The sequence below is a fragment of the Nerophis lumbriciformis genome, linkage group LG12, assembly GCF_033978685.3.
Source record: "Nerophis lumbriciformis linkage group LG12, RoL_Nlum_v2.1, whole genome shotgun sequence".
NCBI classification, from domain to species: Eukaryota; Metazoa; Chordata; class Actinopteri; order Syngnathiformes; family Syngnathidae; genus Nerophis; species Nerophis lumbriciformis.
Window position 1 is genome coordinate 17,952,550 of NC_084559.2, and position 25,410 is coordinate 17,977,959.

The window sequence follows — 25,410 nt, forward strand, 5'->3', positions numbered from 1 at the left end:
TTTGAAAAAAGGTGACCGGTTTTTACAAAACTTTTGTTTTGAAGGGGGAATTGCAAACTTCCTGTTGATTTTTGCTGGGGGTTGTCAATTTATGAAATGTAGGTCTAAGTGAGACCTACATAGAGGTTTTTGTTTCATGTCTCTCCGACTTTCCTACTGGAAATTACAGGCAGTTTTGTCTGAGTTTTCTTCCTAGGAGCAGTTGTGTCTGTTTTTTCATAGGGGGCACTAGAGCGCAATTTTGAGTTTTGGGGTTTGGTTTTTTAATTAAATCGCAATTTTTGCCAGTCCTGATGTGTGTGTCAAATATGGTGAGTTTTGAAGCATGTTAAGAGGGTCAAATTACAGCTCAAAGAGGCGGCGGAATAATAATAATAAAACACACGAAATACAATAGGGTCCTCTGTCCCAAAAATAAAGAATAGTGAACAACAGGCTGAATAAGTGTACGTTATATGAGGCATAAATAACCAACTGGTATGTTAACGTAACATATTATGGTAAGAGTCATTCAAATAACTATAACATATAGAACATGCTATACGTTTACCAAACAATCTGTCACTCCTAATCGCTAAATCCCATGAAATCTTATACGTCTAGTCTCTTACGTGAATGAGATAAATAATATTATTTGATATTTTACGCTAATGTGTTAATAATTTCACACATAAGTCGCACCAAACTATGAAAACAACTGCAACTTATAGAAAAATACGGTAATTTACATTATTATCATCTTCTATATTACTATAACAATAATTACTGACTCTATTTCCTCACCTGTTGCTTCTGGTAATTATGTTTGCGTGTTTATTAAAGTAATGGTTGAGTTTATTTTGAATTCAACAATTCAGCTAGTCTGAAAAAAGTAGGAAGAAGGGTTAGTGTTAATTTGTGCACTTTTTGTGTGTCCACGCAGCTTTTTTTTTGTTTAGGAATAAAATAAAATGATAGAAAGTGTAGTTCCAAAGGTAATAGGGTTATTAGACACAAGTGTTCAGTATACTACAGAGCCCCTAAAGCAGGGGTCGGCAACCCGCGGCTCTAGAGCCGCATGCGGCTCTTTAGCGCCGCCCTAGTGGCTCCCTGGAGCTTTTTCAAAGATGTATGAAAAATGGAAAAAGATGAGGGGGAAAAAATATATTTTTTGTTTTAATATGGTTTCTGTAGGAGGCCAAACATGACACAAACCTCCCTAATTGTTATAAATCCCACTGTTTATATTAAACATGTTTCACTGATTCGAGTATTTGGCGAGCGCCGTTTTGTCCTACTAATTTTGGCGGTCCTTGAACTCACCATATTTTGTTTACATGTACAACTTTCTCCGACTTTCTAGGACGTGTTTTATGCCACTTCTTTTTCTGTCTCATTTTGTCCACCAAACTTTTAACGTTGTGCATGAATGCACAAAGGTGAGTTTTGTTGATGTTATTGACTTGTGGGGAGTGCTAATCGGGGATATTTGGTCACTGCATGACTGCAAGCTAATCGATGCTAACATGCTATTTAGGCTAGCTATATGTACATATTGCATCATTATGCCTCGTTTGTAGCTATATTTGAGCACATTATTTTCCTTTAAGTCCTCTTAATTCAATTTATATCTCATGACACACTATCTGTATGTAATGTGGCTTTTAATTTTTTTGCGGCTCCAGACAGATTTGTTTTTGTATTTTTGGTCCAATATGGCACTTTCAACATTTTGGGTTGCCGACCCCTGGCCTAAAGGGACATGGGGGGGAAAAAAATCTTTATAATTTTTTTTTTTAAATTATTTTTTTTTTAGACATGTATCTCGTGCGCACAAGAAAGTTTAAGTTATAAAATTATAAAAAAATAAATAAAAAAATTATAAATTTTTTATTTATTTTTTATTTATTTATTTTTTAGACATGTATCCCATGCGCACGAGAAACTTTCTCGTGGGCATGAGACATGTCTAAAAAAAATTATAATTTTTATTTTTTTATCTTTATAATTTTATAAAAAGTTTCTCGTGCGCAAGAGAAAGTTTCTCCTGCGCACGAGACAGTTTCTCGTGCGCACAAGATACATATCTAAAAAAAAAAATAAAAATTATAACAAATAAAATTTCCCCCATGTCCCTTTAGGGGCTCCGTAATATACAGTATGTATAAAAAAACATGTAAAAAATATGTAAATATATAAAAGTTGATATAGAAAAAACTGGCATAAAGATAATAGATATAGAATAATAGATATAGAATAGAATAGAAAGTACTTTATTGATCCCTGGGGGAATATAGGGTACGGTATAGAAGAACTCACATAAACAATGTATAATGAATAAATAAATACAGGCTACGTTATAGGAAAAACTGCATGACATGAACAGTTTGAGTTTGAGTTTATTTGGAACATGCATGCATACAACATGATACATCACACATGCATGCATACAACATTATACATCACACATACATGCATAATAATAATAATAGATTTTATTTGTAAAAAGCACTTTATATTGAGTAAACAATCTCAAAGTGCTACAGTGTATTAAAAAATAAAAAATAAAAATAAATAAATACAATTTAAAAAAACATAATAAATAAATAAATAAAAACAAAAACTAGAATAGCCAAATAGCAATAACAAGTATGCATATATCTAAAAAAAAAAAAGCTTTTTTAAAAAGAAGGGGTTTTAAGCCTTTTTTAAAAGCATCCACAGTCTGTGGTGCCCTCAGGTGGTCAGGGAGAGTGTTCCACAGATTGGGAGCATACAACATGATACATCACACATGCATGCATACAACATGATGCATCACAATTTCCAGTTTCTCCATTCAACATGTTCGAAAAGGAGTAGGGAGAAGCAGAGCTTATTTAATCCTACCCCTTTTCCTTTATGTAGCAGTTGCTAAAACTTTTGTTCACTTCCTGTTTTCAATTTATTCACAATATACTCCATAAGTAATAACAATAAAAAAACGAATAAATAATAATTGGTGAAGTAAGTTATATTTCATATGGTGATGAGTAAAATGATCCCAAAAATTAATGGATGGATGAAATAAATTCCGAATGTTTATCATGGTTCTTCTTCTTTGTACTTTGTAAACACTTTAAGTTTGGAGAGTTTCTTGAAGTGGATCATTTTAGCACATTGTTTGATTTCTTTGGTTAATCCATTCCATCATTTAATTCCACATACTGATATACTGAAGGTCTTAAATGTTGCACGTGGGTACAAATGTTTAAAATTACATTTTTCTCTAAGATTATATTTCTGTGTACAATAAAGAGATAAATACAGGGTACGCTATAGAAAAACTGGCAAATAAATGAAGTCAGGATAATCATATGGATTTTAATAGTCTACTCACAATCTGATATTGGTAGGTTGGGAGTTCAAACCCCGGCCGAGTCATACCAAAGACTACAAAAATGGGACCCATTACCTCCCTGCTTGGCACTCAGCATCAAGGGTTGGAATTGGGGGTTAAATCACCAAAAATGATTCCCGGGCGCGGCCACCGCTGCTGCCCACTGCTCCCCTCACCTCCCAGGGGGTGATCAAGGGTGATGGGTCAAATGCAGAGAATAATTTCACCACACTTAGTGTGTGTGTGACAATCATTGGTACTTTACCTTTAACTTAAGTAATGTTGTTGTTGTTTTTTGTTTTTTTATTAATCAATCCAACAAAACAATACACAACAATACCATAATAATGCAATCCAATTCCAAAACCAAACCCGACCCAGCAACACTCAGAATAGCAATAAACAGAGCAATTGAGAGGACGCACAAACGTGACACAGAACAATCTAAAAGTAGAGAAACGAAAATAAATATTATCAACAACAGTATCAATATTAGTAACAATTTCAACATAGCAGTGATTAAAAATCATTATCATTACAGACATTTATATATATAAAAAAAGAAAGAACAATCGTGTCACAGTGGCTTACACTTGCATCACATCTCATAAGCTTGACAACACATTGTGTCCAATATTTTAACAAAGATAAAATAAGTCATATTTTTGGTTCATTTAATAGTTAAAACAAATTTAAATAATGGATCCCATATTCCAATATATGACTCATTATTATCTAAACTAAATGCAGTTTTTTCTACTGTTTTGACAATTAGTAGACATGCAGGCTAGACTACTGCAACGCACTTCTTGTCGGGATCCCCAGCAAGAACATCCAGAAGCTGCAATACATACAGAATAGTGCTGCTAGGATCCTGATGAGAGTGCGGAAATATGACCATATCACACCAACTCTCAAATCTCTTCACTGGCTTCCTGTTCCACTCAGGTTTGAATTTAAAATCTCCCTACTAACCCACCAGTGCCTCCATGGAAATGCCCCCTTCTACCTCAAAGAACTGCTCACCCCCAAATCCTCCACACGACACCTCCGCTCCGAACAGGCTAACCTCCTCCAACCTCCGAGGACATACCTACGAACAATAGGAGACCGGCCTTTCTGCTCCGCCGCTCCCAGTCTGTGGAGCGCTCTCTCTGACCACCTGAGGGCACCACAGACTGTGGATGCTTTTAAAAAAGGCTTAAAAACCCTTCTTTTTAAAAAAAGCCTTTTTTTTTTTAGATATATGCATACTAGTTTTAGCTATTTGGCTGTTCTAGTTTTTATTTTTTTATTTTTTTATTATCTTTTTATTTAATTTTTTTTTTTTTTTTAAAGGGACATGGGGGAATTTTTTTTTAAAATAATTATTATTATTATTTTTTTTAGACATGTATCTCGTGCACACGAGAAACTATCTCGTACAAGAAACTATCTCGTGCGCACGAGAATATAAAAAAAAAATGTATATATATTTTACTTTTATTTATTTTTTGTATGTATCTGGTGCGTACGAGAAAGTTTCTCTTGCGCACGAGATACATGTCTAAAAAAAAAATTATTCTGCAATTTTTATTTTTATTTTTTATAACTTTATAAAAAGTTTCTCTTGCGCACGAGAAACTATCTCGTGCGCACGAGATACATGTCTAAAAAAATAATAAAATATTTTTTTTTATAATTTTTTTTATAACTTTATAAAAAGTTTCTCGTGCGCACGAGAAACTTTTTATAAAGTTATAAAAAATATATATATATATATTATTTTATTTTTTATTTTTTTTAGACATGTATCTGGTGCGCACGAGAAAGTTTCTCTTGCGCACGAGATACATGTCTAAAAAAATAAAATAAAAAAAAATATATATTTTTTTATAACTTTATAAAAAAATAAAAAACGAGATACATGTCTAAAAATAAATAAATAAATAAATACATTCTACAATTTTCATTTTTATTTTTTATAACTTCATAAAAAGTTTCTCGTGCGCACGAGATACATGTCTAAAAAAATAAAATAAAAATATATATATATTTTGTTATAACTTTATAAAAAAATAAAAAACGAGATACATGTCTAAAAATAAATAAATAAATAAATAAATTCTACAATTTTTATTTTTATTTTTTATAACTTTATAAAAAGTTTCTCGTGCGCACGAGATACATGTCTAAAAAAAAATTATTCTACAATTTTTATTTTTATTTTTTATAACTTTATAAAAAGTTTCTCGTGCGCACGAGATACATGTCTAAAAAAATAAAATAATAATATATATATATTTTTTTTTTATAACTTTATAAAAAAATAAAAAACGAGATACATGTCTAAAAATAAATAAATTCTACAATTTTTATTTTTATTTTTTATAACTTTATAAAAAGTTTCTCGTGCGCACGAGAAACTTTTTATAAAGTTATAAAAAAAAAATATATATATATATTTTTTTTAGACATGTATCTGGTGCGCACGAGAAAGTTTCTCTTGCGCACGAGATACATGTCTAAAAAAAAATTATTCTACAATTTTTATTTTTATTTTTTATAACTTTATAAAAAGTTTCTCGTGCGCACGAGATACATGTCTAAAAAAATACAATAATAATTATATATATATATATATGTATATATATATTTTTTTTTTTTTGTATAACTTTATAAAAAAATAAAAAACGAGATACATGTCTAAAAATAAATAAATAAATTCTACAATTTTTATTTTTATTTTTTATAACTTTATAAAAAGTTTCTCGTGCGCACGAGATACATGTCTAAAAAAATAATAATAAATAAATAAATTATAAATAAAAAAAATTCCCCCATGTCCCTTTAGGGGCTCCGTAATTTTTTGTATTTGTATTTTTAGTTTTTTTAAATACACTGTAGCACTTTGAGGTTGTTTACTCAATATAACGTGCTTTTTACAAATAAAATCCATTATTATTATTAGTAGTAGTATTATGGCGGTTGAGGCGCGCTAAGCAGTGTTGACATGCGCTTGTACCACGTGGTGCACCAGCGCCAACCCCCCCGCCCCCACCCATGGCATTGCTTCGGCGTGATGACGTCATAAAAAGGACGTCGACTCGGGCTTGGGAGAGTTTTGCTATAATGGCGACGACGGCCGAGTGCAGGGAAGGGACTCCGTGAAAGCTAAGCCCTCCGCTCGGACATGTCTGGCTGTCCTCCCCGGGTTCATTCGCTGCCGACCAACTGCACGGGCCGCGGGTGATTCTGCGGCCTTTGAACGCCTCGTCCCTCGCACGGCGGGTGAGTGTGCCGGCTGGCGGCCTGGCGGGTGTGTTGTGTTGTGGTTGTGACGGGAGGCCTGCGCTGCGGGTCCGCCCTCCATCTTCATCTTCATCCGCACAACAACAACAACAACAACAACAGTGCGGAGCTGCGGTACTGAAGTGGATCCGAGTCGCTTACTAGCCTCTCGCCGTGTTAGGGAGGTCGAACCCCGGCTGACGACTTTAGCATTTTATCGTTCACAAGTCGTGTTTATTGTGTTTTTTTTTCCAAGTTAGCATTAGCTTGTTAGCATGAGCGACATATTGCGGCCGTTGCTTTTTCTCCTTTTGGGACTTTTCTCCTTTTGACTTTTCGCTACAAAACGTAACGTCGGCGAGGAAAACCGGGAGGAAAAGAGTAGTTAATGTTACGTAAGTTACTTGTTAGCACAACTTGTTAACACAACCGACCAGCCATTAGCCGATTTCCTTCTTCATAGTTGTCAACCTCTCGTAGTCTTAACGTTGCACTGCAGTCTGCAAAAGCTTCATGTTTAGGTAACACTTTACTATTGGGAACATATTCTAAGTAACAAAGACTTAATTTAGAGTTATTTGGACACTCGGGGAACATATTCTAAGCAACAAAGACTTAATTTACAGTTATTTGGTTAGGGTTAGAGCATGGGTTCTTAACCTTGTTGGAGGTACCGAACCCCACCAGTTTCATACCCTTCTTTAGTGAAAAATAAAATGTTTTTGTTTTTCAAATTCAAGACGAAGTTATGTTTTTGGTAACACTTTAGTATGGGGAACATATTCTAAGTAACAAAGACTTAATTTAGAGTTACTTGGTTCGGGTTAGGCTTATATTAAGGCCATGCCGAATAAGGCATTAATAAGTACTTAATAATGACTAATTAAGAGCCAATATGTTACTAATTTGCATGTTAATAAGCAACTAATTAATGGTGAATATGTTCCCCATACTAAAGTGTTACCATGTTTTTTTTTACTGGTGCTCAAAATGAACCGTGCATGAACATCACCTTGTTCAAAGAACAAAACCAACACAGTGCATAAACTCTCAACAAATTACACACCTGCAAATCAGTCTGACTTCTGCTGTTGCCGTATCCGTAATACGCCGATAGGGAGAAGTTTTTATTTACACGATAAGTCGGGTGTGTCTTGACCGCTGCCGAACCCCTGAGTCCGACTCACCGAACCCCTAGGGTTCGATCGAACCCAGGTTAAGAACCACTGGGTTTGAGGGTTACGTTGCACTGCAGTCTGCAAAGGGTTCATGTTTTGGTAACACTTTAGTATGGGGAACATATTCTAAGTAACAAAGACTTAATTTACAGTTATTTGGACACTAGGGGAACATATTCTAAGCAACAAAGACTTAATTTACAGTTATTTGGACACTGGGGGAACATATTCTAAGCAACAAAGACTTAATTTACAGTTATTTGGACACTAGGGGAACATATTCTAAGCAACAAAAACTTAATTTAGAGTTATTTGGACACTAGGGGAACATATTCTAAGTAACAAATACTTAATTTACAGTTATTTGGACACTAGGGGAACATATTCTAAGTAACACATACTTAATTTACAGTTATTTGGACACTAGGGGAACATATTCTAAGCAACAAAGACTTAATTTACAGTTATTTGGTTAGGGTTAGAGTTTTTTATATATATATATATATATATATATATATATATATATATATATATATATATACCGTATTTTCCGCACTATAAGGCGCACCGGATTATTAGCCGCACCTTCTATGAATTACATATTTCATAATTTTGTCCACCAATAAGCCGCCCCGGACTAAAAGCCGCGCCTACGCTGCGCTAAAGTGAATGTCAAAAAAACACTGCGCTAAAGTGAATGTCAAAAAAACAGTCAGATAGTTCAGTCAAACTTTAATAATATATTGAAAACCAGCGTTCTAACAACTCTGTCCCAAAATGTACGCAAATGTGCAATCACAAACATAGTAAAATTCAAAATGGTGTAGAGCAATAAATAGCAACATAATGTTGCTCGAACGTTAATGTCACAACACACAAAATAAACATAGCGCTCACCTTCTGAAGTTATTCTTCATTCGTAAATCCTTCGAATTCTTCGTCTTCGGTGTCCGAATTGAAAAGTTGCGCAAGCGTGGGATCCAAAAATGGCCGGTTCCGTCTCGTAGAAGTCATCGGGAGTCAGTGTCGCTGTTGTTGTGCAGCAGTTCTGTGAATCCTGCCTTCCGGAAAGCTCGGACCACAGTTGTGACCGAAACTATCTGCCCAGGCATTTACGATCCACTGGCAGATGTTGGCCTATGTCGACCGGCGCTATCTGCCCGTCTTAGTGAAGGTGTGTTCGCCTTCGGAGCTGTGTGAAAAAAGCCACCCGGTCTCTTCGCGTAAACTTCCCTTAACCACTCGCTCATCTTTTCTTCATCCATCCATCCCTTCGAGTTAGCTTTTATGATGACGCCGGCTGGAAAGGTCTCTTTTGGATGGGTGGAAGTTAGCATGGCAAGCTAGAACCACAGTGAAGGATGACTTCTCATTCTCTGTGGTGCGAATATTCACCGTACGTGCTCCCGTTCCACAGTGCAGTTCACAGGAATATCAGTTGCTGTGAAATACGGTAGTAATCCGTGTGCGGATGGAGAGATTGCGTCTTTTTATGATCCGGATCCTTGTCGCGTAGTAGGAGCCATTTTGTGGTCTTTACAGATGTAAACAGGAAATGAAACGTACGGTGATATCCGCGCGTTTTTTCTTCTTCTTCCGGGGGCGGGTGAAGCGCTTCCTGTTCTATGGGGGCGGGTGCTTTCCTTGGCGGTTGCTTGCGTAGAAGAAGAAGCGCTTCCTGTTCTACCGGGAAAAAAGATGGCGGCTGTTTACCGAAGTTGCGAGACCGAAACTTTATGAAAATGAATCGTAATAAAGCGCACCGGGTTATTAGGCGCACTGTCAGCTTTTGAGAAAAATTGTGGTTTTTAGGTGCGCCTTATAGTGCGGAAAATACGGTATATATAATATGGTTGTATAATAAGGCCATGCAGAATAAGGCATTATAATAAGCACTTAATAATGACTAAGAGTTGTGTTACTAATTTGCATGTTAATAAGCAGCTAATTAATGGTGAATATGTCCCCCATACATGTTTTAAATGTTTGTAAGTTAAGTTAACTTAAGTTCAAGTTAAAGTACCAATGATTGTCACACACACACACACACACACTAGGTGTGGTGAAATTTGTCCTCTGCATTTGACCCATTCCCTTGTTCGCCCCCTGGGAGGTGAGGGGAGCAGTGGGCAGCAGCGGTGGCCATGCCCGGGAATCATTTTTGGTGATTTAACCCCCAATTCCAACCCATGATGCTGCGTGCCAAGCAGGGAGGTAATGGGTCCCATTTTTATAGTCTTCGGTATGACTCGGCCGGGGTTTGAACTCACAACCTACCGACCTCTCCAGGAGCGCAGGCTTAGACCGATTTTTTTTTTCTCACCCCCCCCTCCCCCCATTGTTTACCTATATCTCACCTTTTTTGAAAGAAATTTGACAGAACCGTCAGCGATCCTGTTCTGTCTCCCTGTAATGTTTGTCTGATCTTGAATGGGATTGTGCTGAAAATTTTAATTTCCCCTCAGGGATTAATAAAGTATTTCTGAATCTCAGGGCGGACACTCTAACCACTAGGCCACTGAGTAGGTGTAAAATGGTTCTCCTGCGATTGCTGTGCTGGTAATGATTTAATCCCATTGCAACTCGCTGTCGACGAAGCCGTCTGTGTAAGAAGTGCTTTCACTTTTTTTTTTGGCAATTAATCAGCTCTTTTATTTTTGGAATAATAACCCAACAACTGGCGAGTAATTATTTGTGCTGTTTGGCGGATAATGTTGCACCCTGCGGTGCGTGGTGGCATGTCACGGGGGACCGCAGGACCGGTAAAGCTCTAAGGGGCTTAGCTGTGTGACTCTCAACTTGGCTCAGACTAGCGAGACTTTTACAAAAGCCGGTTCCTTTGACTAGGCTCACTATAAAGAGCCAAATCTTTATATCAGCGGCGGGCCGTGCGTTTCTCACCTTGGTCTTCAGTGATGTCCAACTTCAATAATTACCTCTCAAAATACCATCATTGTGGAGAAAAACTATACAGAAACACATTTACGCACTACTGGGCATTGTACAAAACAGGTTATTTTCTGGCATATATATGGATAACGTTTATCTATAGCCTTTTTATTAGCCATTACAAATTACATGATGGCGTCACATTTACACCCCAACACCGTTTTACTTAACATAATGATTCATCGTTATTAATAATTATTATTTTGGCCATAATCATGCAGCCATATGTGTAAGACTAGATCTCATACATGAACACTGCTTTTATCCATATGGACAAAAAGTGCAGTATCGTCTTATGGCCATCAGGTGCCACCTTGCAAAATTCTTACATGTCGTGTTTTTGTTAATCTCTTTTGTCCATAAAGTGCTATCTTGCACAATTTTCACATTTTATTTATTTGTTTTTCTGCCATATTACTTTGTTTATAATGCTTGTGTTGCTTTCATATGCACATTAAATTTTCTACTTGAGGTCCATTAAACAACTGGTCCAGGGTACCCGCCTTCCGCCCAAATTCAGCTGGGATAGGCTCCAGCCATCCCTGCGACCCCGAGAGGGACAAGCGGTAGAAAATGGATAGATGGATGGAGGGTCCATGAAATTCTGTTTTTATCTCCAATAATGTTCATTCTACAAAGGAAATAATTTTGAATGTGTTTTTTTTTTTTTTTAAATAACACTTTGTTAAATTATTTTAATATAAGTACTTTTTGAAAATATTGATCACATTTAAAAATAGCGCGATGATAATGGTAACCGTAATAGTTTTGGTCACAGTAATCGTGATAAGAAACGTTCATGCCGTTACTTCCCTAGTGTGAATGATTGTGTTGGCCCTGTGATGAGGTGGTGACTTGTCCAGGGTGTACCCGCATTCCGCCCGAATGCAGCTGGAATAGGCTTCATTACCTCAGTTTTATCTAAAGTTCCGTCTGAGTTTGTTTTAAGCGAAATTGGGCGCAGAGCCCATCGCTCTATCATCACACTGGCGTGTGACGTGATCGGCAGTCAAAACAAACGCTGTGATTAACCTTCATTCATTTATGATAACGCGATAATTTTGTTTGAATAATCACACGCATTAATGTTGACAGCCCTAATATATACAAAACAAGTACAGTAAATGTAATAATAAAAAATGAATAAGTAATAAATAATATGTATAATGCATAAAGCCATAGTTAAATAATGAGAATAAGGAGTGCATTGTAGTACACAAGGATAAATCAAATAATATTGTGTAATTCATGTATAAGTACTAAGTATACTCCAGATAAAAAAAATACAAACAATCAATATTAAGTAAATAAATGCATTAATATGACTCTATATATAATATCAAACTGTATGTAAATGGGTTAGTAATGTATAACGCATAACATGTGACAATATATTATATTTTGCATTGCCTATTATACTCAACATGAATGAATGGAGTGCTACAAAAATGAAATGTTAAAATACAAAAGCAAATACCGCTCCCAATTAAACAAAAATATTTTTGATTAAACGCATCAAGATTTATAAACATATTTCGCTTTACATTGCTGGCACACATAAGCCATCACACACTAGGCCGCTGACCAATGAAGTGCGGCCTGAACAGAAAAGAATAGAGAAAAATCAAAGCAGGAGCGCTGTCACTAAGAGAAGTTTCGCGCACCAGAGACACATTGGACTGAACCCCAATCGTGGTGGTTGGATGGTCTTCACACCATCACCATCAGGCCAAGTTTTTTCTCTGCTATCGATGCAAATTTTGTCCTGCCTCTCATATTTTAGGTGGTTTAAGACAGTGTTTTTCAACACTAGTGTATCGTGAGATACAGTCTGGTGTGCCTTGGGAGATAATGTAATTTCACCTATTTCGGTTAAAAATATTTTTTGCAAACCAGTAATTATAGTCTGCAAATAATGTGCCGTTGTTGAATGTCTGTGCTGTGTAGAGCTCGGCAGAGTAACTGTGTAATACTCTTCCATATCAGTAGGTGGCAGCCGGTAGCTAATTTCTTTGTAGATGTCGGGAACACGTCGTGTGAGACGATGATGGTTTGTCGTGATCCCATACCTGCCAACTACTCCGGTTTTCCCGTAATTAGTACGGTTTTCATCAACCTATTCCGGGTTATGGTTGCAGTGATAAAAAAAAACGTTTTTTCATTAATTAAAAAAACTTTTTTTTTTTAAGTTTTATTCACGAAATCACGTAACAACAATGACAATCGACACTGCTTCCCGTAACTTCCTATCGAGCCATTCCGAATGCCATGCGCGAGGCTATTTATAGCACCGCTGCCAAGCCCGAGGCACCAGTTGCCATTGTTTCCAAACGAGCGAATGATCATGGAATCAGCCGGAGAAAAATCGCAAACGAGTCTTAAACCGAAAAGAAAACTGCAGTCATTCCGTGAAGAATATTCAAAAGCCTATCCGGGAATAATTATCCGTTCCAAAAAGGGTGAAAACTACGCGAATTGCACCTTGTGCAGACAAGATTTTTCGATCGGATTTTAGCCACAAAAAGGTAATGACACCAATGTTATCTATTGGAATTGTTTAGTACTGTTATACTGTTAAAAGTGTTTGTACTACTTATGCTTTCAAGTCCAAGTTGAAGAAATCTTGTTAAATGTTGACAGCATAACTACCAAAATACAGAAGTATGTCCTTAATATTTTTGCAGTGCTATTTCTGTTGAAAAGTTAAAATGATTACATTCACTTAAATTAATTTTCATAAATTTTTCATATTTTGAATTCTTTTGAAAGGCTTACAAAAAAACTACATTTGAATTGTAATTCCATGCTATTGACAGGACTATTAATTTTAATGAATTTAGCTTACCATGTTTACAGTATGATAATTGTGATAGAAATGTGAATTTTAGGCACAGAATATTTTTTACAATTGAACAAGGCAGTAGATTATACAAGCTTGGACAGAAAGTTAATAATGACACCAATTTTTTTTTTAATGGAATTGTTTAGTACTGTTTTACCATTTGTTTACTGTAAAAAGTGTTTATACTGTTTATACTTTCAATTAACAAATTGAAGTCTTGTGAAAGGTTGACAGGATAACTGGCATTAACTGTCAAAATAATTTCAAACTATTGAAGTTAGCTTACAGAATAAACATGTCAATCAACCCATATGATTTTTGCTGTAATATTTTTGTTTTGAAAAGTCACTGTGACTGATAGAAAAGTGATGGTTTTAGCAACATTTTAACCTGTCTGAATGCTAATAATCATTTTGCGCACAAAGTACATCCGAACATGACATGACAATCAACAATGTCCCCACAAAGAAGGATAGAGACAACTTCAATAGTCTTGATTGCTAAAACAAAGTAGATGCGGGGAATAGCGTTTAAGGAAGACATTAAACTGCTACAGGAAAACACCAACAAAAGAGGAAAAGCCACCAAAATAGGAGAGCAAGACAAGAACTAAAACACTACACACAGGAAAACAGCAAAAACTCAAAATAAGTCACGGCGTGATGTGACAGGTGGTGACAGTACACCTACTTTGAGACAAGAGCTGTAGTGGTTATGGTTTAAAGTCATATCCAACAATTGCAACAACGACTCTTTACTGTCAACTGAGTTTCATTTTTTAATGATTTCTGCTGGTGGTGTACCTCCGGATTTTTTCAATGCAAAAAATGTGTCTTTGCTCAAAAAAGGTTGAAAAACACTGCTTTAAGAGATGAACGTACTCTATAAAATGAGTTAGTGTTGGTCGTATGAGTCTTGAAGAATTGTTTTTGGGCAGAATACTGTTGATGTCAGCCACTAGCAACCAACCACTGATTTTCATTTAACTATTAGCATGCTGATCTTATGGTGTGACAGTGTCTATTGTATAATTGGCCTCACATGCACCGACTCATAACGATTTCCTATATATAAGTTGCTGTGGTTATTTTGGTGATGGTCAGAATGTTTTAATTGAATTTAATATCTGCTTTAATTTCCACAGATTTCCATGTCTTTCTTGTGAACACCTTCAAGCAGATCATCTGGACTACATATTGTCCATCGCTGATCACCTGTGGTAAGACCAAACAATATTACATCACTGTATGAATGTATACATTGCAGCCTAATACAGTTTATGGCATCAACGCTGCTGTAAAATTGCTATCGCTTCCCAACTTTAAAGCCAAATTAACTTAAAATTAGACTCAGTTAAAGCTAGAATATGACTATTTTCTAAGAATATTGCAAATCTTGCTTTGTTGCATCATACATGCAAGACACTTGCAATGTTTCTGTAATGTTTGCTTAGGGTTTCTAAAATGTGTATTTTCTTTTTGCCCAGGCTGGTGCAGGCCAGGCTTCCGAGTTGGGTGACCCACACTCCTTCACAGGGCCATGGTATGGACATTTTTTTTTTTTACTATGGAGATTACTGTGTTGTAGTATGCTGTGTGTAGGATTGCAGACTTTCTATTGGATGTACATTTTGTATCGGTTGGTAAGACACAGTTATAAAAACAACCACTGTGTCAAAGTTTGCTTAAGGCGCCTTTCTAACTAAGCAGCGCACCTTTTTTTTTTTTTTACTATGTTTTTTAGCTGCAGTTCTTTTCTAAATTATTGCATCATGTTGTGACCACAATAACAGATTTGTGTGATAAACTATTTCCTTGCTGTTGATCTAAGCATGCTTGATCATCCAGCTGCATTGACTTTGTCCGTCTGCTTGTCTCACATGCAGCCGTTTATTCTGCGCTAGCAGGCTGCAATAACAAGTCTATTGTATGTCCGCATCTTGGTCTACCTTTAATCTTTTTGCAAAATATTCTCAATGAACAAAGCACCATAGATTCTGTCAGCTGAGACACATTTTCTTAAAAAATACTGTTCTCATCAACAAACTGTGCATTCCTCGGGCTACTGGATGATTTCAAACATCCAACTCTTATGTGTGCGAGCTGCCTTATTCAAGCAATAACTATAATCTGATTTAGAGATAAAGACCATTTAGAGCTTTTCAAACTCTTTATTATGAAATTGATTATGGTAGGGTATACTTAATTTTTTTGCTCCGCAAGCTAATAAACAAAACAAGCCGCGGGATGAAAATGGCCCACAGGCCAACACCTCTGGTTAAGGCTCGGCAGTTATATGATTGTTGATATTTGATCGCAATTAATTTGAGTTTGATTACAGTGATCAGTTGTTTGCATATTTCCTTGATCAAACATGGCGGAAAAGTTAGTCAGAAGATACCGCAGTAGTAAACATTAGGGAAGCAACCATGATTGGTATAATTTGGCACGGAATAACTCACCTTTATTGACCGTAATACTGTGTGTTTGTCTGTGAATGTGTGTGTGTTTGTATACTTTGCATGTATTTGTGTGAAAATGTGTGCGCGAGCATCCACCGTCACGAAAGTCAGTCTCTTCACGACGTAATCAATGTTCCGTCCCGTTGTGCCTCGTCCCTTTACGCAGCTGGAAGTGCAGCCCAGAAGAACAAAATAAAGAAATATGACTAACACTAGCATAGAAGTTGAAACATAACATTTAAAAGGAGCAGCAAGTTTAGTTTCGCTATCTGCTGCAGCTCAACAGTATGCGGACTTGCAGGCACTCATAGAACGTCTATGTGACTGTATTGGTCCCAACTGGGAGACTCAACACGCCTGTTAATTTAATCAGAAAAGGCATTTATACTGTATATCTAAATATTTTTTAATTAGACTTTTTGTTTATGTGTCTGCAAAGATTCCACTTCTGATATAACGTGTACTAAAAAAACTTGTGCCTGCTGTTGGACTAACAAGTACAATAGTACCGGTATAAAAAAAATAAAAAATATTTGCAGACAAACAATTTGTGTTCTTTTTGTTTGTTTGTAGGTAAAAAAAAACCATTTTGTTCCTGACATAATCATTGAACTTGTTTTATGTGTTGGTACACATTATTTTACAGTACCTCTAATTAGGGGTGTGACGGTATTGAACCGTTTCGGTACGGGGGTTCCGGTTCGGTTCGGAGGTAATGATAAATAAATGATAAATGGGTTGTACTTGTATAGCACTTTTCTACCTTCAAGGTACTCAAAGCGCTTTGACACTACTTCCACATTTACCCATTCACACACACATTCACACACTGATGGAGGGAGCTGCCATGCAAGGCGCTAACCAGCACCCATCAGGAGCAAGGGTGAAGTGTCTTGCTCAGGACACAACGGACATGACAAGGTTGGTACTAGGTGGGGATTGAACCAGGGACCCTCGGGTTGCGCACGGCCATTCTTCCACTGCGCCACGCCGTCCCAGGTGTACCGAACGAGTTTCCACACGGACATATTAAGTAGCGTAACGCACGTTGTGTAAACAATGCACACCGAGGCACAACACACGGCACACTAGCAGCTAACGGGCTACGATAGACTGACCATACGTCCTCTTTTCACCGGACATGTCCTCTTTTGCGGAGCTGTCTGGGTGGAGTTTCTTAAATGCCTCAAATGTCCTGCATTTTGAGTTAGGGTTGCGTGTATTTTCAATGTACGTTCAGGGTTAAGAAGGGTTTAAAAACAAAACAAAGTGTGCACGCAGCCACATTCGTGAGGGAGGGGCAGAGACAGAGAGAGAGAGAGAGAGAGAGTTATGATAAACGCGCATGCGTCGCCAGGCTCCGCTTTTTATCCATAGATTTATCAGATTTAATTTTTTATTATCTATAGCAGGTGTGTCAAAAGTGTGGCCCGGAGGCCATTTGCGGCCCACAGCTAATGTTTTTAAGGCCCACGGCACATTCTAAAAATACTACTAAAATAAACAAAAACATAACAAAAGTGAAATAAAAAAGCTTAAAGATTAAATGTAATTTGGAAAAAGTTGCAATGTTGACTAATAAAACAAATCTGTTTTTTTTTCTTTCAAACTGTCATTGCTCAAAACATAATATTGAATCAAAATCAATGTTATTATGAATTATTGACGTATTCAAGGTTCCGATTACTTCACATCAAATATTCCACTCAGAAAAATATTTTTGGTGGAAGATTTTGCAAATTTGGTAAATAAATAACCCCAAAATTTATATTTTGTTGTTTTCTTACTGTACCGAAAAATAACCGAACCGTGAACTCTAAACCGAGGTACGTACGTGTACTGTTGCACCTCTATTAAACACAATTTTATATATATGAACAAAATGACAGTCGTCAGCTGTGAGCATATATTACTTCAATCAAACAAGTTGGAAAGGTCTGTTACAAGATACTGCAGTAGTAAACCGTAGGGATGCGGTACTCTGTATTATCCTGCATGGCACAACCAGCTTTAAAAAAAAAAAATTAAAAAAAGGTGATATTATTTGAGATCAAATAATATGAAAAAAATAATCTTGATCATTTTTTTGCCAAATGGCCCAGCCCTACATCTGGTCTTAATCTATGTGTATCATTAATCAAAGGGCAAACAAACCATCATTTTCCTCCCAAAATATACAATTGCGGTACATTTTGAATTAAACAAAAAAAACTCGACAAAGGTTAGGAAAGTTTGAAATGTACATACTACTAACAATAAGCTTTGTCACCTATAACACAAATCGGCGTGACTCAAATGGTAGAACGGCCGCCCGGATGCTTGAGGGTTCCTGGTATGAATCCAGCTCCTGACATCTGAGTCGCAGACGTGTCCTTGGGCAAGACACTTCACCTACTTTGCTCTCAGTGCGAGTGTCTGATTGTGAATGAATGTTTGGTGGCTTTTGACACAAATTGGCAGCCATGTTTCCGTCAGTCTACCCCAAGGCGGCTGTGGCTACACATGTAGCTTACCACCACCATGTGTGAATGTGGAGTGGATGAATGATGGGTTCTCAGTTCTCACTGTAATGCGCTTTAACTGTCTAGAAAAGCGCTGTATAGAATTTAATCAATTTTTATTAAGTCTGAGGTGCAGACTGTTTAATGTTGTATAATTTATCTTAACTTCTTATATCTATGTGGAATTAGCCTTTAAAAAAACCAAAAGGGTCCTTGCATCCTTTCTGTTGAACCAGTCAGTGTCCCACTTGGTACCAATGCTAGTGGACTTTAACAGCCACAAGTAGTTGATTTGCAGCGAATAGTGAAACTACTGTACTGTACATGCTTAGCACATACCAAATACACTAACAAATGATGAAAACATAACATCTGACTTCACAATTTTCTACTTGGGTTAAGACAAAATATAGATTAGATTGCTTTTAAGCCTTTTTAGTTTCATTAAAAATATCAAAATGTGCCCCACGTCCTTTGTTTTTTTAATATGCAAAGGTTTGGACAACACTGTTTTAAGACATTGCTTAATTTTAATAGGGCAGTATATTATTTCAAGTATGTTTAATATTTGCAATTATATTAACTCAGTTAAGACATTGAAAGCCACATGAATACAGTAAGAACTAATTGTGTGCCGGCGCCAAGGTTGTGTATTCAAAGGCCTCAGAAAGTGGTGAAAAAAGCCTCCTTTCTCTTACCAAATTACATAATGGACATATAGCACTTCAACCCTAAGAGTTTATGCAAACCAGCCGCGTGTTTGTCAGTGTAACTGCCAAGTATTCCGCGTAGAAGCGCCTCCAGAGCCATATTAATACAGAGCGAAGTCTGTGGCTGTAACAGGTATTTTTGTGTGTAGGAGGAAGAGGTGCAGAAGAGCTTAGAGTGTATCCAGGCCAATCAGATTTTCCCCAAGAAATCCCCTGTCCTGGAGGAGGACAACATGCAGGTGAGGAATCATCGCCCTTCACTGCTTTTCTTGTGCTGTGACACCCAGTCAACTTGCGATTATACAGAAATATGTAAGAAAGTCACCCTTTAGAAATATTTTTTTCTAACTGACACTTATAAACATGTAGTTCAGTTTCAATTCAGACCCCGAAGTGTAAAACCATAAAATATTACAAATGTGTTGCCAAGAAACGCTGTCATTTTGTCAAAATCCCTCACTAAGTTTGCATCAAAAGACAACTTTCGATAGTTTGAGTCCTCTGCTCAGAGGGATGTCCTTTTTTAAATAGTAGCTCTTTTTCTTACATCCTGGTTTGGACTATTCTCGTTTTTAAATAGAGATTATGAGCCAGAATCTTATCTGGTGAATCTCATTTCTTTATTTTACCAAGACATTCCTATGCTTCTGAACTGGTGGACACAATTTGTGGAAGGTCCATCTCTGTTCCAACATGACAGTGCTGATGGGCTTAGTGACACTCAGAAGTGTAAGAAAACAAAAAATAACAATTGGACAGCACATTTATAAATATCAGCTGACTGTTGAATGTAAAAACATTTAAAGGTGTTAGATTTTATTATTAAGCAATCAACATTTATCACCACATGAACACACACAAAAGTACTAAAAATTGGTACCATACACTGCAAAAAGTCAGTGTTCAAAAACAAGAAAAAATAAATAAAAATTAGGGGAGCCAGGTGAGGTGGTTCGGGCATCTGGTCAGGATGCCACCCGAACGCCTCCCTAGGGAGGTGTTTCGGGCATTTCCGACCGGTAGGAGGTCACAGGGAAGACCCAGGACACGTTGGGAAGACTATCTCTCCCGGCTGGCCTGGGAACGCCAGAGATCCCCCGGGAGGAGCTGGACGGAGTGGCTGGGGAGAGGAAAGTCTGGGCTTCCCTGCTTAGGCTGCTGCCCCCGCGACCCGATCACGGATAAGCGGAATAAGATGGATGGATGGATGGAAATTAGGGGTATTTTATTTGAAATAAGCAAAATTATCTGCCAATAGAACAAGAAAATTCGGTTTGTCAAGACTTTCCAAAACAAGTAAAATGAGCTAACTTCAATGAACCCAAAAATACCTTTTAAAATAAGTATATTCTCACTAATAACAAGTGCACTTTTCTTGGTAGAAAAAAATAATATGAGACCTTTATGCTCAATATGTTGAAAAATATTCTTAAATTAAGTAAATGCTAGTGCCATTATCTTGACATAATGATATGCGCTCGGCATTACATTTCTTGAAACCAGCAAACTTATACTAAAAACAAATTTATTGTTCTTAATGGAAAGGCAACAAGGCAACCGCTTGTTATGCTCGGGGTCTCCTAGCCGCTCAGGCAAATCATATGGTCTAAAAATGCATTTTTCCATCGATAACATGACATCATCGCACCAAGTGCGTGCTCTTTCAGTCAATTAGTGTGCATATATACAGCCTGGCACTCAGCCAAAAAAATTTGTATTGTAATTTTGAAGAATTTATCTGAATGTGCATGAACTATTTCTGTTCAAAATTGTTAGAAATGTCACATGTTAAATGTTTAAATATTAACTGTCAGTTTACTGTACTGTGCCAACTGTACGACTATATGAGTACGTATTTTCTCTTGTTTCATTGAAAATAAAACGGCAAAGTCCATTTGGCTGTCATCTGTTTTAATTATGAGACACAATTGTGTCAAAGTCATGATTTTTTTTTTCATGCTTGAAATAAGAAATTATTACTTTAAAAAAGTAGTTTTATACTTGTGAGTGTTGATGACACAGCTTTGCAACAGTTGATATTCTAGTTTCAAGCATGTTTTACTCAATATAGGTCATCAAATCTCAGCAACAAGCTGTAATATCTTACTGAGATCATTTAGGACCAAAACCCTTAAAACAAGTAAAACACTCTAACATAAAATCTGCTTAGTGAGAAGAATTATCTTATCAGACGGAAAATAAGCAAATATCACCCTTATTTGAGATATTTAATCTTTTACTTAGATTTCAGTTTTTGCAGTGTATTGACCAGCAAATATTGTGAAATGGTACTGTATCGGTTAAAATGTGAACGGTACCCATCCCTAGTTGATACTAATACCTAGTGATAACACAATTTTTTTTTTTCAAATATATGTTTTATGCAAATTGGACACTTATGTCATATTAGACACCTCGTGCCCCTCCACATTACCCACCACTACTAGTAGGTAAGGCCTGTGGGAAACACTGAGTACTATTAACACATTTCCTTTTCTAAAAATGTAAAGCTAGACTCTTTTTTTTGGTAAATGTTAATTTTGGCCTTAAATGTAGTAAACACTGGTAAAATACTAAAACGGGGATCCTGTGTAGTGATCCACATGCTGTACATGGTGATCAGACTGTCCCTGTGGTCTTTGACATGTTGAATTTCCTGCTGTTGCAAGGTGCCCTTTCCTGAGCTGCATGGGGAGTTCACGGAGTATGTGGGGAGAGCAGAGGATGCCATCATTGCAATCTCCAATTACCGCCTACACATCAAGTTCAAAGAGTCTGTCGTCAATGTAAGTACCACTGCAAAAGTCATGGAGTTGTTAAAATGTACACGAGAGTGAGAATGTCGCGCAGCAAAAAAAGCAGAAGTGTCGTTGTTGTGAGTGCCAAAATGCGCTAGAATTTTGTGAATGGACGGGGCATTGTGCAGCCATTGTGCCAGCGTCATTGTGACCAAGTGGCTCAGAGCTGATCTGCGCTGGCAGCAACATCACATGACTCCTCACCACCTCAAATTGTACACTCACTCTCTGCACTAGCTGTTGCCATGGCTGCGGCCATTCCAGAGGGGATGCGTAACAGTCACACTCTTCCTCTCTGTCTCATTTCAGCAAGTTAAAAAGGAAGCTAGCTATGTTACCAAATCATGGCGGCGTTCTACGGTACATCCTCTTTTCGCCAATTCAGATGTACATTTCTGCACTTGCAACCAAAACTGCTTTCACGCTTCTGCAAATTCATTCGTCGGACACCAATTCTAACACACACTTTGTAAATGTAGTAAATGTTCACTTGTGTAGTGTGAGTGCACAAGATAAGAGAACATGCTGCATTCAGATAACCGTGCTGCTGACTTGTCGCAGTGGTGAGAGTTGTGTAATGGCAAGTCATGCTCTTCAACACTTTTTCTCGTTTCACTTCTGCATCAGTACAATAAACAACAAGAGAAAATATACAGCTGAAGTAATCAGAATCTCGAATTGGTTCACATACAGTTGAGGACAAAATTACGCCAAATTCTAAGTTCAAGTAAAACTGTAGCTTTTGACTAGAAAGGATACAAGTGGCAAAAAAATATTGTTACAGGTATTGATAAAATCTTAGCTGCTTTTCTTGTTTTGTTTTTTGCACTGGTCTAAAGAGTATTAATACCATCTAGCGCATTATAATATACTTCAAATGTAGTACATTAAATACAGTGTGCATGTATTATTGATTTTGTCACGAATATTTTTGTTTACCATTTGTGTCCTTTCATTTAGCAAATCCACTTAATTTCATCAACAAACGATTTGCACTAATGTACACTTTAGGAGTCTAAATGCATGTTGTTTTCAGTGGTTTTATCACTTGAGGTTCAGGTAAGTTTAAAGTTGAGGCACACAATAACTAGGTTATTTTATCTGTACATATTTATATATTTTGATCGTACGTGTATCGTACCCCCTTTTTTTTTTTTTTTTACTTTTTATGAGCACATTAGTAGTATTTCTCACACGACTGAAATCCATCTGTGGCATTGGGGTGCTCGATGACATCATTTCGTAACTTGCATATTTGTCTATGGCGCAAGTGATTTTTATGGACGCTTTGACAACAATTTGTATTTTAATTATAGTGGAAATAGTGGACTTGGAAGAGAATTAGGTTTTTGCAATACTTTGGTGTATGATATACACAAGCTATATTACTCTTATTGTTTTGTCATCTTAATAAAATATGGACAATGTCTGCAACTTTTATGCTTGCAAACTGAATATTAATATAAACAATGGCAGCAAATGCACTTGCATATAACAAGTCCTAAAATATTATGTGCAGGTCAGCCATAATAGCTCATTTGTTTGGCAATCAGATGCTATTAACTAAATAAACAGAGCTGTCATTCGCACTGTGATGATATCACAACATCAATAAAACATCACACACTGAAAAGCCATTAATGCTTCAGTTATATCTCTTCAAGCGATGACTCCTGCACCGATTAGAAAGCTGGATGTTTAAGGACCATACACGAAAGAAAAAGAACGTAGCAGAGAGATTAACATCACTGAAAAAGACTTTCAGAGTAAAAGGTTTCAGAATGATAGTCTTCACATAAACATGGCAAATTCTTAACATGTAGCACCATTTCTTTTTGTGGTTGTCCAAATGTATTCATACCAGGTCGCAACAAATAGATGACTGGTTATAAATCATTAATTGGATTAATAAACTGAATAATTGGTAGTTATAATTGAGCACAAATACGCACAAGATTATTTTAGTTATTATTTTCAATCACTAGTCCCGATTTGTGTAGCTGACAAACAGTGAGTTGTATTTTACCCGTAGTTGTACATGCTTCCTTGTGTTTACTGTAGCTGTTTGTTGGATGTTACGTGCTGCTAGTTAGCCTTTGGTTGAAGGCTTACACTGCTTAATTGTGCTCACATCAAACTTGCCAAAGGTTCGCTCACACATTTGGACTACGTTTACACTGCAGGCCAAAGTGGCCCGAATCGTTTTTTTTTTTTAGATCTGATTTTTTCCAACTGTTTGCACTGCAAGTAAAATGTGATTTTTATCAGACTCCAATGTAAATGCGCACAGGCCCCAATGTGGCCTCGACGTCACTTGAATGCGCACTTTAATAGAGTGAAAACAAAGGAAGTTCACCGGGAGGAAGTCGCTAGCTACTACTACAAAATAATATAAAAGTCGCAACACCTTAAAAATGAGTGTTTTTATGTGAAAGTAATATTTTGTATGAATTGCTGTATTAGTGTAATATATTTGGAAGAGTTGTAATCTTTTTACGGCTGTTAAGTAGAGGAGACGCGGACATCAGCGTGGATCCACAAGAACTTTATTTTTCAACTCTCAAGTAAGCAAATGTGCCACGGTGTCAATTCTTGGTCTTTCAACAATCACTATTCCTTCGGAATCAAAATATATATTCATATATTATTTATAGCTTATTATTTGCGCACTATTGACAAGTAGTGATGCAACTAAAACTTTGGTCATCTCAAATAAAAAAACAAAACCGGATGTTGTGATGAAATTTCCACTGGCGACTGCGTCTTTCCGGCGGCGCACACGAGTGACGTAGCTCGCCCATAGCTGACAAAAAAAAATCACATTCAGGTCACATTGCGTTTAGACTGCAGTCACGTTTGAAAAGGTCAGATTCCAGTCGGACTCAGGACTACTTCCTGATGTGGCCCGATGAAACTGATGTGAAAAGATCAGATTTGAAGCATTTAAACTGGCAAAAAAAATCTGATCTGTGTCACTTGAGGGCAAAAAAAAGTCAGATTTGGTGTGCAGTGTAAACATGGCCTTGGATGCTTGATAAAGCATGTGCATCACATGGCAGACTCCAGCAAAATAGGCAACACGATGGTGCTGGATGAGCGCAGGCAGCCCAGGAATTTTGATGACGTCCAGATTAACAGTGTAGATTTAGAGAGAAGGAATTACTGTGACTGCATAATGCAAGGACATCCGGAATGTGCCATTGTTGCAGCCCTATGTGGACGGAGAATAGGTTCAAACAATCAACTACCGCTTACATTATCCTTTCTGTTTTGTTTCTGATTAGAGTTGTTGTTGTGAGGTTTCAGTAAGTACCAACCAGAGATGCACGGCGTGGGGTGGTTG

The 25,410-nt window shown here is 36.9% G+C and overlaps 1 protein-coding gene across 2 annotated transcripts in view; it reads left to right on the top strand.

The window, feature by feature from the left end:
- Window positions 1-6,454: 6,454 nt before the first annotated feature.
- Window positions 6,455-25,410, top strand: part of LOC133623062 (phosphatidylinositol-3,5-bisphosphate 3-phosphatase MTMR3-like) — a 51,552-nt gene continuing 32,596 nt past the window's right edge. For both annotated transcript variants that reach the window (XM_061985994.1, XM_061985995.1), the window contains exons 1-5: window positions 6,455-6,628; window positions 14,742-14,816; window positions 15,084-15,139; window positions 19,419-19,508; window positions 21,939-22,055. In XM_061985994.1, the coding sequence (XP_061841978.1) occupies window positions 15,137-15,139; window positions 19,419-19,508; window positions 21,939-22,055 (210 nt within the window). In that variant the 5' untranslated portion in view covers window positions 6,455-6,628; window positions 14,742-14,816; window positions 15,084-15,136. The remainder of the gene's footprint in view (window positions 6,629-14,741; window positions 14,817-15,083; window positions 15,140-19,418; window positions 19,509-21,938; window positions 22,056-25,410) is intronic.